Consider the following 17,696-nt stretch of genomic DNA (forward strand, 5'->3'; position numbering starts at 1 on the left):
AAACTCTTTTACACTCTTCATTTTCAATAGTTTTGAAGGTTGTTAAGCCTTTATAAGTAACCAACCCTTAAGTTTTATTTTTTTAGGAATGTTATCTACCTTCTCGATTCAATCTATCTTTTCTATGATTTTTTATTTTATTATTTTTATTTTACAATATCAATTTATGATTAGAACCATTCATTTTGTAGATCTAACTATGACAATCATCTTTGAAAAAAATTAACTAAATTCAAAATTAATTGGTTATGTAATTGTAATCAAATAACTAGACCGTTTTGGTAACAATTTAATTCACCATTTGTTTATTTGATAACGATTACACGACAAAACAATTTTCGATTTAATTGATTTTGTATAGAGATATCTTCAAATAATTATCTAAAAAATAAACAGTTTTAATCATAAAAATAATAAAATAAAAAATTCGTGAAAAAAAAGGATTAGAGAAGGTGGTAGCATTCTCCTATCTTTTCTATCACTCCCTTCCCATCTTTTGTAGACAAACGTGTGTTGGCGCGCACGTGTGGGAGAACACTCGCGCCTTGGTTCTTAACAATAGACTATAAAGTAACTGCTGAATGCTCATCAGACGCTTTCAAACGGAGCTTACAATACTCTCTCCGTCTCTCTCTCTCTCTCCTTCTCACTTCCTTAGTCGCTTCCTTCCCTTCTCTCTCAAAAAGAGAAAGCAAAAACCAAAACAGAGCGCTTCAAAAGCTAAAGCAAAAAGATTACAAATCCTCTTTCCAAAAGCAAAAAGCATTCCAAAACCAAAGCTGACCACATTAAGAAACAAGTTTAATGGAGAAGAAGATCCCACCTATATACTCTGAACCCATGTCATACTCTCCCTTCCTGTTCTCAGTCCCATCATCATTTCTTTTGAGCTCAGAGTACCAATGTCTGAGATTGTGGTTGCAGAGCCTATCTATGAAGGTCACCCAGAGCCTCAAAGACCCATTACAAGGGCCATTATTATGGGCTCTGGAAGTGATCACAATCATGTTCCTGAGCCTTTTGAGAGTGAAAGATTGCCTGCCACTTTGGCCTCTGAAATCCAGAGGTTTCTTCGTGTTGCAAATTTAGTCGAAAGCGAGGAGCCTCGTATTGCTTACCTCTGTAAGTTGTTTGTGTTTTTGTCTGACTGGGTTTGTTTTATAATAAGCTGTAAACTTTTAAAGAGTTGAGCTTGTTTCATTTGGAGGTTTCAAGTTTTGAATAGCCCATTTACTGCTCATATTTTGGTTACATTGGGCAATAAGAAAAGTAGTCAGTCACAAAACTGACCATAGGCCTAAGCAATTCCTGTTCTAATTTTGGCTGTTTTGCACAATTGGAGATGTTGGTTTTAATTTGCAAGCACCTTGCTGACATAATCCATGTCTCGAGACTAGAGGTGAAAAAATTTGTTTGAACCAATCATCTGTTTTGTTCCTGGGAGAAGTTATAAAAATGATATAAAAGACAATTTCGCTTCTACCAACCAAATTCTTTTTGTTACAGGAAATTAAGTAGTAATTTTTGTTCTTTTGGCTACTAAATATTTGTATTTATTTTGGTAATTAAATATTTATAATTTAGGTTGCATAAATTTAGTTTATTTAATTACCTTACCTTCCTCACAACCAAAGATGGTAAATTAACATGTTTGGCTGTTCACCTTAATTTAGACTCTTAGAGGGTTAAATTGACAATTTATTTTACGAAGTTGGAATATCAATATATGATAGGAAAAATGGTTCAAGTTGAGTAGTAATGAAGGTTTGCAATCATTTTGGAAGGAAACTGCTTTCCCTTTTCTTTTCCTTGAATTTACTCATGGCAGGTGTGCTTAATATCTTTTCTCAAAGATGGTAGAACCCAATCCTACAAGTGTATTTTGAGCTTAAAATTAATACATGCAGCAATAACATTGTCTAAGTGAATTTCATGGGCAGGCCGCTTTCATGCCTTCGAAATAGCACATAACATGGACCGCAATTCGAGTGGGCGGGGTGTTCGACAATTCAAAACTTCACTTCTCCAGCGACTTGAACAGGTGATTACACACATTGAAGTATAACATAAAAATATGCAGTTGCCAACAGGGTAATTGCATAACTTGCATGTATGTAGTTGGATTAAGCCATAATAGCAGTCGGAGCCTTAGTGGCAACATTATATTGAACAGATAATGGTGCACATGTCTTTTAAGTTACCGATTGTCTGAAAAGGCGATTGAAACTAGCCCCAACAATGTATTCAAACTTAACATGAAGTGCTTATTCTTTGCTCACAACATGTGATACACCAGCTAACAACATGAAATGGCATCATTATGATGTACACTGCATTTACACTAATTCAAATAAAATTTCTTAGTTAAATAGTCATTCATTTTTTTTTGTATGTTTCTATGGCGTCTATGATACGTTATCTCTCAATGTCGTCTATGATATGTCATTACCTGTAGGTCTATGTTTTCCAACTTTGATGATTCCCTTCTCTCATATTTCTATGTCTCAGTTGGATGTATACCTTATGTTTCCTGTGTCTTTTAACTACTTTTATGCTAGCATCATTTGTGGAAGCAAGAAGTTGATTTCTTCTTTTTTTGTGGGATAGTGATTTCTTCCCAACCTTTGAATGTTTTGTTGGTCTTCATGGGTTATAGGATGAAGAAATTACAATAAGGAAGCGGAAGGAAAAGAGTGATATACGTGAACTGAGACGTGTTTATCATGCTTATAAGGAGTACATCATTAGACATGATGGAGGATCTGTGTTAGAAAATAGGTAAATACATGATATACATCCATATATACATAATATATATACATATCTGTTTTGGATATGCCATTTGGCTGTTAATCAACTAAAAGTATTGAATAGATTTGTCTGCTAAGTAAAATTAATTTGTTGGATTGATCTGAGCCAGTCACAGAGAGAAGTTGTTAAATGCACGTAGAATTGGTTCTGTGTTGTTTGAAGTTCTAAAGACAGTTTCAAATGCAGCTGGTCCTCAGGTATATTCGCTCTCCCTTCTTGTTTTGTATTTTTATTTTCTGTATTTATGCTTCATTTTCCCAAGTCTTATTTGTTGATATTAGACTATTAGTAATGTTATGTTTATATGGCTTCTAAATTATATCTAATTATATTCAATGATTATATCTCCCGTAGGCCCTTGCTAAAAGAGGTGGCATCCAGGCAAAATCTGATGATCTCTTTGTGCCATATAATATTCTACCACTTGATCGTGGAGGTATTCAGCAAGCAATTATGCAACTACCTGAGGTCTGATGCTGTATGTTAATATAAGTTTTTTTTTTTTTTTTCCTTTTTGTAATTTTTATATCTAAATAATGATCCAAGTGGTCATATCAGTACATGATAGCGCAGCAAGCCTACAATATTGTAACATGTGGATGAGAATGCTAACAAACTAGTGAAATAATACAGATTAAGGCTGCAGTAGCAGCTGTTCGCAATATTCGTGGTATCCCTTCAGCCGAAGATTTTCAGAAACATGGGAATTTCATTGATTTGTTTGATTTTCTTCAGTACTGCTTTGGATTTCAGGTAATTTTTTTTGTTTCTCCAAATTCTCAATTAAATTTCCTCTTCTCGCTCCCCCACCCCCTCCTTCTATAATAAGTTAAATGGTTTCACATAACATATGTACTAGTAGCTGGCCAATTGGACATGCACTACATAGTTTTCTGTGGTTTTTTGTTCCTTTCAGAATTTGATTCATATGATATCTTATGTCAGGAAGGAAATATAGCCAATCAGAGGGAGCATCTACTTCTACTCCTCGCTAACATACACATACGGAAAACTCATAAGCAGACATCTGTCACAAAGGTGTTTTTGTTATTGGAATTATACATTTTGGTTTAATATTATATTATTTTCACTGTTGTATTGATGTTTCTTATTCTTGTGATACCAGTTAGGGGATGGTGCAGTGGATGAGTTAATGAGGAAATTTTTTAAAAATTATACAAACTGGTGCAAATTTTTGGGGAGAAAAAGCAACATCCGGTAAGAATAAATGATCAAGTTTCCACCTAACGTTAAGAAACCAATGAAATATCCCTTTTATTTTTCTACTGAATTCTGATCCAATGTCTGCTATTTAATTCCTTTCCAACTTAAATCTTCTGCTTTTGCCGTTTCATTCTTTCATCAGATTGTATAATATTCTTTTCTTTTTGCTTTTTCATTTTTGATCTCCTCTGTTTCACCATTTTTTAGTACTTAAGCTTGTGTTGTTGTTACCCCCTTGCTATAATTCAATATTTATCTGTGCAGGTTACCTTATGTGAAACAAGAAGCCCAACAATATAAACTTTTATATTTAGGGCTTTACCTTCTTATATGGGGGGAGGCTGCAAATTTGAGATTCATGCCAGAGTGTCTATGCTATATTTTTCACCATGTAAGCTTAAAATCTACTGTTGTCTAGTAGATCCATAAGACTGATTCAAACTTCATGTTTGGCCCATTCAAATACATCTTATCATTTATTTCATGTCAAATCCAACAAGGTTCATTTTTACTTAAGAATGTGTGTACGTGTGTGCTTCTACCATGTGTAATTTAATTTTGTATTGCTTTTAAATCTTTATAATCATATTGATTATGATTTATGTATAATCTATACCATATAGACGCAGAAACCTTATCTGCCAAACTGTATGAGCCATTGGTCCTGATTCTTTAATCAGAATTACCCTTTGCAAACAAAAGAAAACTTTCAGATAATTACTCTTGATTCACAAGAGACTTTCATAAAATTTGTTCATGGGCACCTGTTTTATGTCTTTTGAGAGACATTTACCACCCTACCACCTTGAATTGCTTAAGTGATGCATTTTTTTTCCTCTTCTTTGCTTAGAGTATTAGTGGGTGTTCTGTTAGACTCAATATATATTGTTATATCCGTTTCCTAATGTTTTAACCTTTTGGGTATAGCAGCAACTTGACATGTTATCTGTGCTTGGTTGTCTATGAGGCCTTTGGTTTAATTCCTAATAATCCCCTTGAAGTAATTTCTTTAATTCTGCACATGTAAACACGTATTTGTTTCATCCTTATTGGCGAGTCTTACATGAGGGGGAATGTTAGCATTTTTTGTGTTAGGCTTGATAGACATTGTTGGTGTTGGGCTTGTTTCGTAACACCTTAAGCTTCTGGGTATATGGTAACTTGACAAAGTGCTTTGAAGAAAACTATACTCGCCTAACAGTTTGACCACATTTGCTCCTGCTTGCTATTTACTGCTTCTTTTATTACTTGGTTTATGATTAAATGAATATTTCATATGATATGTTGCAATTTTCTCTTTAGTATTCCAATAGTATAACACTTAAGCATTGTCCTGAGCTAAATAGAGAGAAGAGGATTGAGATAGACTCCTCTTTCTATTTTTTCCGGTTTTGATAAATTACAAACCTAAATTTAACTTCATGATTATATACCCTACAATAATCATGAGTAAACATGCTCTTGTATGCACCAAGGTAATGCACGAGTTCCTTTCCATAGTATATGCATAAACTTTGTATATTATCACTAATTGTTTTCTTCTTTTCTTTAAGATGGCATATGAGTTACATGGTATGTTAACTGGTGCTGTTAGCTTGACAACATGGGAGAAGGTCATGCCAGCATATGGAGGACAGTCTGAGTCTTTTCTTAACAATGTAGTCACCCCCATATACAGGGTTATAAGAGAGGTACTTTATGAATGCACTATGCTTTCAGTTGAACCAGTTTTGTAGCTAATTTGTTATTTTTTTTTTCTAATAAAACTAAAGGAAGCTGAGAAAAGCAAAAGTGGGACAGCTGACCATTCCACATGGAGAAACTATGACGATCTGAATGAGTATTTTTGGTTAGTATTGAACTTGAGATATATATATATATATATGTGTGTGTGTGTGTGTGTATGTGTAATATTGCTACATGTCATCCAAGTTTGGCTTCCAATGAGCTAGGATCATAAACTCTGCTGTCTTTTTGCAGGTCTCCTGATTGTTTCCAAATAGGTTGGCCCATGCGTCTGGATCATGATTTCTTTTGTGTACAGTCTACAAAGAAATCCAAAACTAAGAATGCTTCAGTATCCACTGGTGCTGTAGAAGAAAGAATGAAGGAAGAAGGGGAGGAAGATGAAGAACTGGGGGTATGTTATCTTGCATCACATTACTGAATAAGAACTTTGTTACAAGATTGAAGTTAATGGATTATGGATACCCAAAGTCGGAAAGCAACAGCTTAGGAAAATGTCTTGGATCCTCTCTTCAACTTTCTGAGTTCCTAGCATTGTGGGGTTGCAAACTGATTCTTAAAAGCAGGACCAGTAGTTTACAATTCTATGAGTCAACTGATCCATATTTTGATAATTCTTGTTCATTCTCTCACATGTTTTTCTGTTCTCACAGGCTACTAAAGAAGAAAATCGTGAACTAAAATGGTTAGGGAAAACAAATTTTGTAGAAATCCGCTCATTTTGGCAAATTTTTAGAAGCTTCGACAGAATGTGGAGCTTTTTTATTCTTTCACTTCAGGTGCATTTAAATTTAGTATGAATGTTTTACCAACTACTTTTCTTTCAATGATTTCCTTGTTGCTTAACATTTTCTTTGCTTTGTAGGCATTGATAATTATGGCGTGCCATGAAGTGGAATCTCCACTTCAATTGTTTGACAAGGTTATATTTGAGGACATCACCAGCATCTTCATTACATCTGCATTTCTTAAACTCATACGAGGTATGATTCTATTTTATTCTATTACCATCACAATATTGAAAAAAATACAGCTTAAAGTAGAATTACTAGAGCCTTATCATGATTTCAACATAGTCTTGTTATGTGTTATTAGGTTATTGCCTTTTTGGTCAGAAGAAGCTTTAGTTTGTCTCACCTTATTTATCAATCCTATTTGTTATTCTCTGTCAGAAGCTGTAAGAGAGATGTGTATGCCTTCAATGCCTTTTAAGTGCATGTTAGCTAGAAAAACTGTCATTTGTCCCTTTTTGTTTGGGTACTTATCAATAGAATATTACTGTTTTCTTTCCTATGATGCTTTAAGGATTTTTTTTATTAGTTACTTTCTAGATTATAATGGGTTCAATACTTAAGCATAATGTGATACCTTGAGTCCCACGTCAGCCATACACTGGGAAAATATTCTGTGTATATGTAGGTCTAAAGAACCTAATTGTGAATTTATAATTTGGTGAGAACCCAATCTTGGGTTCTTAGTGCTGTATGTAGTTGAACCCTAATTTCAAGGGTAACAGTGTTTGTGTTCCTGCCACTGGTAGAAGGAGAAAAAAAAAGACCAAGAAAGTGATTTTATATTGTGATACCTTAGGGGGAGTACCCCGATTCTATTCCTGTGTTGTGTGTTGTGCTAGCATATGTTGAATCCATTATCGATTGTATGCTGGGTCTATCTATCTTGTACAGCAACTATGGAGAGCCTTGTTTGTGTCTAGTTTTTTTAGGATATTGCAATAACGTGATGAACATATTTCCAAGTCATGACAAATGGTATAAAAGACAACTCAATAATGCCACATGGGCAGTTGGGGGTTTTACAACAAAATGATCCCAATGAAGGTATTAGGGATTTGAGTGAAGGAGACTGTGATAGCACCCTAGTTATGTATGGGTGTTGGGTGTTGTGCAAGTGTGTACTGAGTCCCACGGTTGTGTGTTTGGTTGATCTAGCTTATATAACTGATTATAGGGAGTCCTATTTGTGACAACTTCTTTTATGGTATCGCACTATTGTAGTGAGCATGTCCTTGATTTGTGGCACATGCAAAACTTGATTGAAAGACTTCTTATAGCTCCATTAAGCCTGTGCTTTTACCTTAGAACAAATTATATCATTGGTGCCATGTAATGTATCTGTTAAAAATTAAAATTAAAATCAGTAATTTGTTTTATTATTACTGGGTTAACATTACATAGTTAGATACTTGAGTGATAAGCTACAAATTATATATATATATCATGTAGAATGAAAATCTAATAGAGGTTTGGGATTGCAGCAACACTCGACATTGCCTTTACATGGAAAACCAGACAAACAATGGAATTCTCTGAAAAAGTAAAGCATGTCATGAAGCTGGTTCTTGCAGTGATATGGACTATAATTCTTCCTGTATATTTTGCTAATTCTAGAAGAAAATATACTTGTTATCCCACACGATATGGAAGCTGGCTTCAAGAGTGGTGTTTCTCTTCCTATATGGTTGCAGTTGCATTTTATTTGATGACTAACGCAGTTGAGATGGTGTTATTTTTGGTTCCTCCTGTTCGCAAATACATTGAAATCTCAAATCATCGAATGTGCACTATTTTGTCTTGGTGGACACTGGTAGGTTCATAATGTAGCTTGCCATTTGATTTATAATACCTTTTGGATAATCTTTGATAAAATTTTTGTTGATTTTGAATCTGTTCTTGCATTGAGTATTTTAATAACTACTGGATATGAACCAATGAGATTAAAGACACCAACACGAGTAAACTTCTTTCCTTCTTGAACTTATGAAAGTTTTTCAAATTAGTGGTATGGTAAAAAATATATCCATAAATGCACTCCAAAAGAATTATTAATGGACGTAAGTGCCATGCACATGATCAACAAAGAACTGTTACAAATGCATACATATGCATGATTGAGCATTATCAAATGCAGTATTTCAGATTTATTTAATCAGTGGCTATATAGCCTATATCTATGGTTTATCTTATGTACCTCTCAGGTTGACATTTGGTTTGAACTTTGTGGATATTCATTGAAATTTTTGTTTTGATCATGTAGCCTAGATTATATATTGGGCGTGGGATGCAAGAAAGCCAACTTGCAGTGTTAAAGTATTTACTGCACCCTATCATAAGTTTTTGTTAGGGACCATGTCCTTTTATATATTGTTCCCTAATGTGTTTTTCTTTTTCCTTACTACTTAGATATACATTGTTTTGGGTACTATTGCTACTGAGCAAATTTACTTTCAGCTACTTTTTTGAGGTGGGTACTAATGTTACCGCATTTATTATTTTATTACTGCATTTGTTTTCTGTTCATAATTTTTTAATGACTTTGATCATAATTAAAAATGTGAACATGTAATAAACCTATTGTTTACAATGGCCAATTGAAAAATGCAGATAAAACCACTCATAGAACCGACAAAGCAGATTATGAAAATTGGTGTGAAAAAGTATGATTGGCATGAGCTTTTTCCAAAAGGTATTTTCCATATATTTGTACATTATCAGTATTGGGGGTTGAATATCCATTATATTCTTTAAAAAATAAAAATTGTCTCTTGCAGTTCAGAGTAATGCTGGTGCAATTGTTGCTGTATGGGCTCCAATAATAGTTGTGAGTTTTATCTAAAGTATTTAAAGTTTCTTCTGGTGTTCAACCTTCTGATTTTTCAGACAGATAGAAGCACATTTTAATAGGTTGATGGTTCATTAACATCATAATGATAACTAGACTTCCATCCTAGCATAGAAACGAAATCAAGCTGAAAATTACATATATCATTCAATAAAAAATTTAAAAATGAAACTTATAGAATTTTTAACCAGTTTTACTTTGACTTTTATGCTTGTCGAAACCTCACCTCACATGTACGTATTCTATTTTCTATTTATTAGGTGTATTTTATGGACACTCAGATATGGTATTCTGTTTTCTGCACAATCTTTGGTGGAGTCTATGGCATTTTGAATCACCTTGGTGAGGTAAGCTGCATTTTTTTTTCCCCTGAAAAGCATTATGGTACCTGTCTTAATCCTCTGCTGTATTATAGATTCGGACGTTGGGAATGTTGAGAAGTAGATTTCACTCCTTGCCTTCTGCATTCAATATTTCTCTCATCCCACCCTCATGTAGAAATTATCAAAAGAGAAAAAAAGGCTTCTTTCACAATAAATTCAAAAAGGTATGAGGTTTTAATTTTTCCATCAAACTAATTTCTTGAAGAATCTCTTGCTAAGTGCCAAGCTTTCTCAGGTATCAAAGAATGAAAAAAATGGTGTTGCCAAGTTTGCATTAGTTTGGAACCAGATTATCAATAGTTTTCGATTGGAAGACTTGATAAGCAACAGGTGATATGATTTGGTACTGATGTGTTTTTAGAAAAACTTTAAGAGAATACCTTACAAAATTATGTTTCTAATACAAGTTTCTTGTTTCCAATAAAAAAAAAAAAATTATGTTTCTAATATAGGGAATTGGATTTGATGACAATACCTATTTCATCAGAATTATTTTCTGGCATAGTTCGTTGGCCTGTTTTCCTTCTTGGAAATAAGGTATCATCTATATTCAAAATTCCTTATCTTTCTTTTCTCTTTTTTGGTTCACATATAAACATGTCTCCTATACATACTAGTTTTCAACAGCATTGTGTATTGCAAAGGATTTTGTGGGGAGGGATGAGATTCTAGTCCGAAAAATTAAAAAAGATGAGTACATGTACTGTGCTGTGAATGAGTGCTACGAGTCACTGAAGTACATCCTTGAAATCCTCATTGTTGGTGACCTTGAAAAAAGGTAAATATGACCAATATATGTATATGTGTGTGTGTGTGTGTGTGTGTGTGTGTGTGTGTGTGGTGTGTATTTGTTTTTTTTTTTTTTTTTACATCTAGTAGGCAAGTGCAATGAAGAGTCAGGGACATTGCATTTATGTCCCACTTCCAATTTATATCATTGTTGTAAATTATATAGGCTTTTCTGCATTGCTTTTCAGGATTGTATCTGCCATCCTGACTGAAATCGAAGAAAGCATCGCAAGATCAAGTCTTCTTGTGGACTTTAGGATGACTGAACTTCCAGATCTTCTAGATAAATGTATCGAGTTAACTGAACTTCTGGTAAGTATTCCATTTCCTCCAAAGCCATTGTACTAGTGTTGATCATATACTTTTTAAAAATCAGTGCTTTAAGCCTTCCTGATCTGTTATATGAAATGTTGTAAGGTCGAGGGAAATGAAGACCATCATGGTAAAGTCGTAAAAATTCTCCAAGATATCTTTGAGCTTGTAACCAATGACATGATGACTAGTGGCTTCAGGTTTGGTGTATTAGACTCTATTCCATTTCAAAGATCAATTTATGTGGTGCAAATCAGAATTATTCATTTAACCACGCAGGATATTGGAGTTGCTATATTCGTCCGAACAGATTGAAATGGATTTTGCTGTTTTTTCTAGAAGTATTGAACCACAATTATTTGAATCTACTGCTGGTAGGAACTCCATCCATTTCCCTTTGCCAGACAGTGCTGCTCTGAATGAGCAGGTTATATTCATTACCTCTTTTTTTTTTCCTTTATTGATGTTTTCTCTCCATTCTCTTTGTCAATTTTTGTTAATTCATCACTTTTCACAAAAGTTTTAGCTATAAGAATGTGGACAATTTATTTATTTTAACACTCCAATAGTTTTGAGGTTTATTCATCAACACGGGTTAGAATGATGAACCCGGCTATATTTAGCTTGCAACATGCTTTTCATATTTTACTTGGAAACATGTCTGCACACAGCATTTCTACATACAAATAATGGGTAAGTATATTATATAAAGGTACATGTAAACAATAAGAAACACACATCTGCACTTGCATGTAAGCATTATGCCTATAATAACCAAACTATTTCAATTGCAGATCAAGCGTTTTCTTCTGTTGCTTACTATCAAAGATACAGCAATGGACATTCCAATTAACTTAGAGGCTCGGAGACGAATATCATTCTTTGCTACTTCTCTCTTTATGAATATGCCCAGTGCACCCAAAGTGTGCAGTATGCTGCCATTCTGGTCTTGTTCTTCTCATGAGTATTAGTGTCTTGTTGGAATTTCTATGCATTTTTGCTTTCATTACAGTCATTTTCTATGAAAAAAATGGAACAAAAGTTTGAATACCCATTAAGGTCTTGATCCTTTGGTCTTTCTCTTGATCCCATCATTTGTATCTGATGCATCAAATTTTTGTTGGTATAGTGTTATGACACCACACTACCTGGAGGATATTAAATTTTCAATGAGGGAGCTTCATTCAAGCCAGAGAGAGGTCTCCATCATCTTTTACATGCAAAAAATATTTCCAGGTTACTGCAATAATGGATATTTTTAGTTACATTTTAGGCTATCCATCTGGGTTTATCTCTTAAAAACTGACTCTCATTTCCTTAGATGAGTGGAAAAACTTTTTGGAGCGCATGGATTGTGAAAATTTGGATGGATTGAAAGAAGAACACAAGGAGGAAGAGCTTAGAAATTGGGCTTCTTACCGGGGCCAAACTCTAAGCAGAACAGGTGATTCATAAGATTTTATATTAATCAAAACCCAGCAGATCAGTTGATCAGTAGAGTAACCTCCAGTTAATTTATATGTTTGTAACAGTTAGAGGAATGATGTACTATAGAGAAGCCTTAAAATTACAAGCATTCCTTGACATGGCTGAAGATGAAGGTTTGTAATCTTTATCTGACAAATGACTATTAGTATGTGTTGTTTATTATACCACCTCTAATGCAATATATTTTTGTTAAATTATTGTTCATTCTGATGCCCAATCACATTGATTGAAGTTTTAATCAGAAGGTTTCAGTAACATCTATATGTCATGTGGCCGATTCTTTGCAACCAGATATTCTTGAAGGTTATGATGCTGTTGAAAGTAGAAATCGTACATTATCTGCTCAGCTAGATGCATTAGCAGACATGAAATTCACTTATGTTGTTACCTGTCAATTGTTTGGATCACAAAAAGCTGCTGGAGATCCACATGCACAAGACATTATTGACTTGATGATAAGGTAATCTTCTACCAGGAAATAAAATAATTATTGTAGAAGTACACAACTTTTAAAATAAAATATAGAAGCATTATGACTGTAGAATTTATTGCTTGAAGATACCCATCTCTCCGTGTTGCTTACGTTGAGGAGAAAGAAGAGATAGTGGAACACAAGCCTCGCAAAGTTTATTCTTCTGTACTGGTTAAAGCTGTCAATGGTTTTGATCAGGTAAGGTTATTTACATAATTGGGAATTATTTGAATGTGGCACTATTAATTTTATTTAGGCTAGCTTGGGAATCTATATTCTCAGAGAGTAGTGCTGTTCTATAATGCCTATCAATAACTTCTTTTGACAAAACTAGCTAACTGATTGAGGTCAATGTGTGCCACTGAATAGAAATTAGTAAATAGTTGGGACTTGATAGGTTTTTTTTTTTCTTTTGAGAAGGGAAGGGGGGGGGGGGAGGAAGGGGGGAGTTAGTCAAATATACAAAAGTTATTGTAAGAACCTGCTTTGCATAAATATGCAATTTGATATTGTTTATAACTTCATATTGCTTTCTTTGAAATTATGTGCCTTGTAATTAAATTCATCACACTATCTATTAAAATGTAGAAAGCAATAATTTGCATCATCTGTATTATTGTCTTGCATAGGAAATATATCGCGTAAAGCTTCCTGGTCCACCGACTATTGGAGAAGGGAAACCCGAAAACCAGAATCATGGGATAATCTTCACTCGTGGTGAAGCTCTCCAAACCATTGATATGAACCAAGTAGGCTCCTTGTCCAGTATCTAAAGATTAGTCATTTTAAAGTTTGTTGCTCTTAAAGTATGTGGCTTTGCAGGATAATTATTTGGAGGAAGCATTCAAAATGAGAAATCTTCTGCAAGAATTTCTTCAGCACCAAGGACAGCGACCTCCTACACTACTTGGTTTGAGGGAGCACATATTTACAGGAAGGTTAGATCCTCTATAATTGAGATTGCAACATCATGTGAGATGTGACTCAATGAGTGCATGCCTTATGATAGGAAATCTGAGTTGGGATTTGTTCAGTCACATAGGCTACAATGAGAAGTATTATGCATTGACTTTAAAAGATATGTGTTGGATGTATATGTATATCACATATATATGACATCATCTTAACTCGTTCAAGTCATCACTGTGTTTGATTTATAAAATTTAAAAGAGTTTTCTATTGTTTAAATTTCAAAACATTTACTGAAATCAAATGTTTTAAAAATTGTTAATGATAACCCTAAAGATGTTTGCAGATAAGTCTCTAAGTTCACACGGCTTGCTGAAGTTTGATTATCATGTTTCCAATATAAAAAAAATCTTTTGAAGAATGAATTACCTGAAAGTACTAAAGTATCACTAGCACATTTACTTGTCTTGAGTTTTTACGTACTAACAAATATTCAGGCATTCACCTATGAGATGTCAAATCAATGATTTTTTTTTTACTTTTAAGCTGAGTCTCTTATTTTCTTGCACATTGCAGTGTTTCTTCTCTAGGATGGTTCATGTCCTATCAAGAGACCAGCTTTGTCACCATTGGTCAAAGGCTTCTTGCCAATCCTCTCAGGTAATAGGTGCCTTGTTTCCAGAGCTCATTTTTCAATAACATTGTGTGCATATGTGTACGCATAAACACATGAATGCATGATTCTCTATCTGTTCTGTGAAGTTTAGCTTGGTATGCTTAACTTTGTTTAGTCTCAACAATGTAGGGCCTGCAAAAAAATGTGGCTTGGTAACTCATGCTAGTTGTACTTGTATGCATGTCAATTATTTGTGTGTTTATAAACCATCCTAGAATATTTATTTAGTTTTTTTTTTTTTTTTGTTTATAAACCCATCATAGACTACCGTTTTTGTTATGTCAGGTCCTTTGACAATTTTTTGCTATCCAACCATTCTTAATCTATGTGCTCATACTACATTTCCATTCCTATTATTCTATTCTTATAAACAGGGTACGATTCCACTATGGACATCCAGACGTGTTTGACAGATTATTTCACATCACAAGAGGTGGCATAAGCAAAGCATCAAAAACAATTAACCTGAGCGAGGATGTTTTTGTTGGTAAGATTTAGTGATGCTAAAAATCATATTCTGACCCTTTATTTTGTCAATGTCTATTCAAACTGCTTACATCAGATACGATGTAGGATATAACTCTACCTTACGACGGGGAAGTATTACATATCACGAATACATGCAAGTTGGAAAGGGTCGTGATGTAGGTCTAAACCAGATCTCAAAGTTTGAAGCTAAGGTTGCTAATGGAAACAGTGAACAAACAATAAGCCGTGATATATTCCGCCTTGGACGTCAGTTTGATTTCTTCCGGATGCTATCTTGTTATTTCACAACCATTGGGTTTTACTTTAGTAGCCTGGTAATTTGTTTGAACCCCGAAACAATTTTTTTCTTGCTATTAGGATAAAGTTGTCTAGTTTTATGCATAATGTCATATATACTGTGTTATTGAAAATGATGTTTTAAAGTTGCAAGCTGCAAATTCTATGGAGTAAATTAACAAAACATATTCTATCATGTATGGTATCATTCTGGTATATCTTGAGTCAGTTACATCTGTGATTTACATATGTCAATGTGACATTGTTGCGAGTAATATGACTTTAATTCTTACTTATTGTTGTTTAATGTTATCGATGGAAATTCTTACCACTCACCTAATGTGGCGTGTGATTAAACTAAAATGCTGCTGTCAAACTTCTCAGATATCAGTTATTGGAATCTATGTATTCCTTTACGGACAGCTATACCTTGTCCTTAGTGGCTTGGAAAAAGCGCTTATAATTGAGGCTAGGTTGCAGAACATACAATCCTTGGAAACAGCTCTTGCCTCCCAGTCATTTATACAGCTTGGGCTACTAACAGGATTGCCAATGGTGATGGAAATTGGACTTGAGAAAGGGTTCCTTGCTGCACTTAAAGATTTTTTTCTGATGCAATTGCAGCTGGCTTCTGTTTTCTTCACTTTCTCCTTTGGAACAAAAATCCATTATTATGGCCGAACAATTCTACATGGGGGTGCTAAATACAGACCCACTGGGCGTAAGGTCGTTGTGTTTCATACTAGCTTCACTGAGAACTACAGATTGTATTCAAGAAGCCACTTTGTTAAAGGGTTTGAATTATTGATCCTGTTGACTGTTTATAACTTGTTTAGGCGGTCCTATCAAAGCACCATGGCATATGTATTAATCACATATTCTATTTGGTTCATGTCAATCACTTGGTTGTTTGCTCCATTTCTTTTTAATCCATCTGGATTCAGTTGGGACAAGATAGTAGATGACTGGAAAGATTGGAACAAGTGGATCAGGCAGCAGGGTGGTATTGGAGTTCAACAAGATAAAAGTTGGCAGTCTTGGTGGATAGATGAGCAAGCCCATCTTCTTCGTTCAGGAATGAGTTCTAGGTTGTTTGAAATACTCCTTTCTGTTCGATTTTTCCTGTATCAGTATGGTCTGGTCTACCACCTTGACATCTCCCAGAATAGCAGGAATTTTCTGGTTTATTTGCTTTCGTGGATAGTGATCCTCGTAGTTTTCCTGTTAGTAAAGGTAAGCCTTACCATGGCCTATATTATAAATTATTGCTCTATATTCAAGATGCAATTAGGGAGAAGAAATCTGTCTACTTCCTTTCTTTCTTTTTAGTAGTTTCTAAGATGTGTTGCATGATTTGCTTGAGTCACTAACATGATCTCATCATGCTATGCAGGCAGTGAACCTTGGAAGACAACAGTTCAGTGCTAAGTATCACCTTGTGTTTAGGCTATTTAAAGCATTCCTCTTCTTGGGTGTCCTATCTATCATAATTTCTCTTGCTCTTGTATGTGAACTATCTTGGATGGACTTATTTGTCTGCTGCCTAGCATTTTTGCCAACAGGATGGGGTTTGGTATTGGTAAGTTTACAATGACAGAGATCTTTTTCTTTCAGGCTGCATTTTTTTTTTCCTGCTGTTACTTTTCCACTGATAACTCTCTTGCTTCAGATTGCACAAGCTGTGAGGCCCTTGATACAGAATACTGGATTGTGGGAATTCACCAGAGTACTTGCTAAAACATATGACTACGGAATGGGTGTCGTTCTCTTTGCACCAATTGCTATCTTGGCATGGCTTCCGATCATATCAGCATTCCAGACTCGTTTCCTATTTAACGAAGCCTTCAACAGGCACTTACAAATCCAACCAATTCTTGCAGGGAGGAAGAAGAACAAATAATTTTATAAGCCGTAAATGATTTCATAGTATATATTATGTACAGTCAAATTATATTGACAAGTCTTTTTAGATTTTGGAAATGATACATTTGTACAGAACATATGACTGGATCATGTGTTTACTGAATAAATATAGTAATTTCATTTGCCAAAGGAAGAAAACACACTAGTTTCAAATGAGAACTGAACTACTGCGCCTTAGTGGTAAATTTAAGTGGGGTTGCTCCAAAAGCCCGAGTTTGTAGCCCATTTTTTTTAGCTAATCCTATCTTCGAATATAGTATAAGAATAATGCTAATTGTCCCACCTTTTAAGAAGTGATCTAAGAAGGTGTTGGAATGTCTTAATTAACAAGAAATCTAAAGTGTACCACATTTTTAATACCATATGTATACTATAAAAAAAGAAAATAAAAACAAACTTTATCATGGATGTATAATATATCCATTATTTTTTGTCTCTGTCATCACCTAACATTTTTAGTAATGAGATAGAGACAATCAGGTATATATATACATACACTTGAAAAACTCGTGTATGACTTCTTTAATAAAGATAGAACTCGCTTTATATGAAATGTGGT

General features: G+C 34.3%; 1 protein-coding gene across 1 annotated transcript; it reads left to right on the top strand.

The window, feature by feature from the left end:
• Positions 1-902: 902 nt before the first annotated feature.
• Positions 903-17,262, top strand: GSL04 (glucan synthase-like 4). The gene is made up of 41 exons (XM_086239192.1): positions 903-1,122; positions 1,941-2,041; positions 2,657-2,778; positions 2,921-3,008; positions 3,166-3,279; positions 3,445-3,564; positions 3,757-3,849; positions 3,938-4,029; positions 4,300-4,426; positions 5,589-5,726; positions 5,808-5,884; positions 6,016-6,175; positions 6,435-6,560; positions 6,647-6,764; positions 8,057-8,385; positions 8,836-8,888; positions 8,982-9,042; positions 9,183-9,264; positions 9,350-9,399; positions 9,681-9,767; positions 9,836-9,967; positions 10,039-10,133; positions 10,256-10,340; positions 10,421-10,581; positions 10,781-10,904; positions 11,010-11,104; positions 11,184-11,331; positions 11,699-11,850; positions 12,034-12,140; positions 12,226-12,348; positions 12,437-12,505; positions 12,684-12,852; positions 12,951-13,062; positions 13,494-13,613; positions 13,687-13,802; positions 14,350-14,433; positions 14,824-14,936; positions 15,023-15,252; positions 15,599-16,447; positions 16,608-16,793; positions 16,884-17,262. Exons 1-41 carry the CDS (start codon positions 903-905, stop codon positions 17,112-17,114), a joined length of 5,859 nt encoding a protein of 1,952 aa, XP_086095318.1. The 3' UTR covers positions 17,115-17,262.
• Positions 17,263-17,696: the final 434 nt, after the last annotated feature.

Source organism: Dryas octopetala, chromosome 1 (assembly GCF_963921425.1).
Source record: "Dryas octopetala chromosome 1, drDryOcto1.1, whole genome shotgun sequence".
In the NCBI taxonomy this organism is placed as follows: domain Eukaryota; kingdom Viridiplantae; phylum Streptophyta; class Magnoliopsida; order Rosales; family Rosaceae; genus Dryas; species Dryas octopetala.

What these genes read in the sequence shown, in the direction of transcription:
- GSL04 (XM_086239192.1), top strand. Translation starts at nt 903, where the DNA reads ATGTCTGAGATTGTGGTTGCAGAGCCTATCTATGAAGGTCACCCAGAG. An exon ending in CAAATGCAGCTGGTCCTCAG is followed by an intron (nt 3,009 to 3,165) that starts GTATATTCGCTC and finishes TATCTCCCGTAG; the next exon opens with GCCCTTGCTAAAAGAGGTGG. An exon ending in TTCACAATAAATTCAAAAAG is followed by an intron (nt 9,968 to 10,038) that starts GTATGAGGTTTT and finishes AAGCTTTCTCAG; the next exon opens with GTATCAAAGAATGAAAAAAA.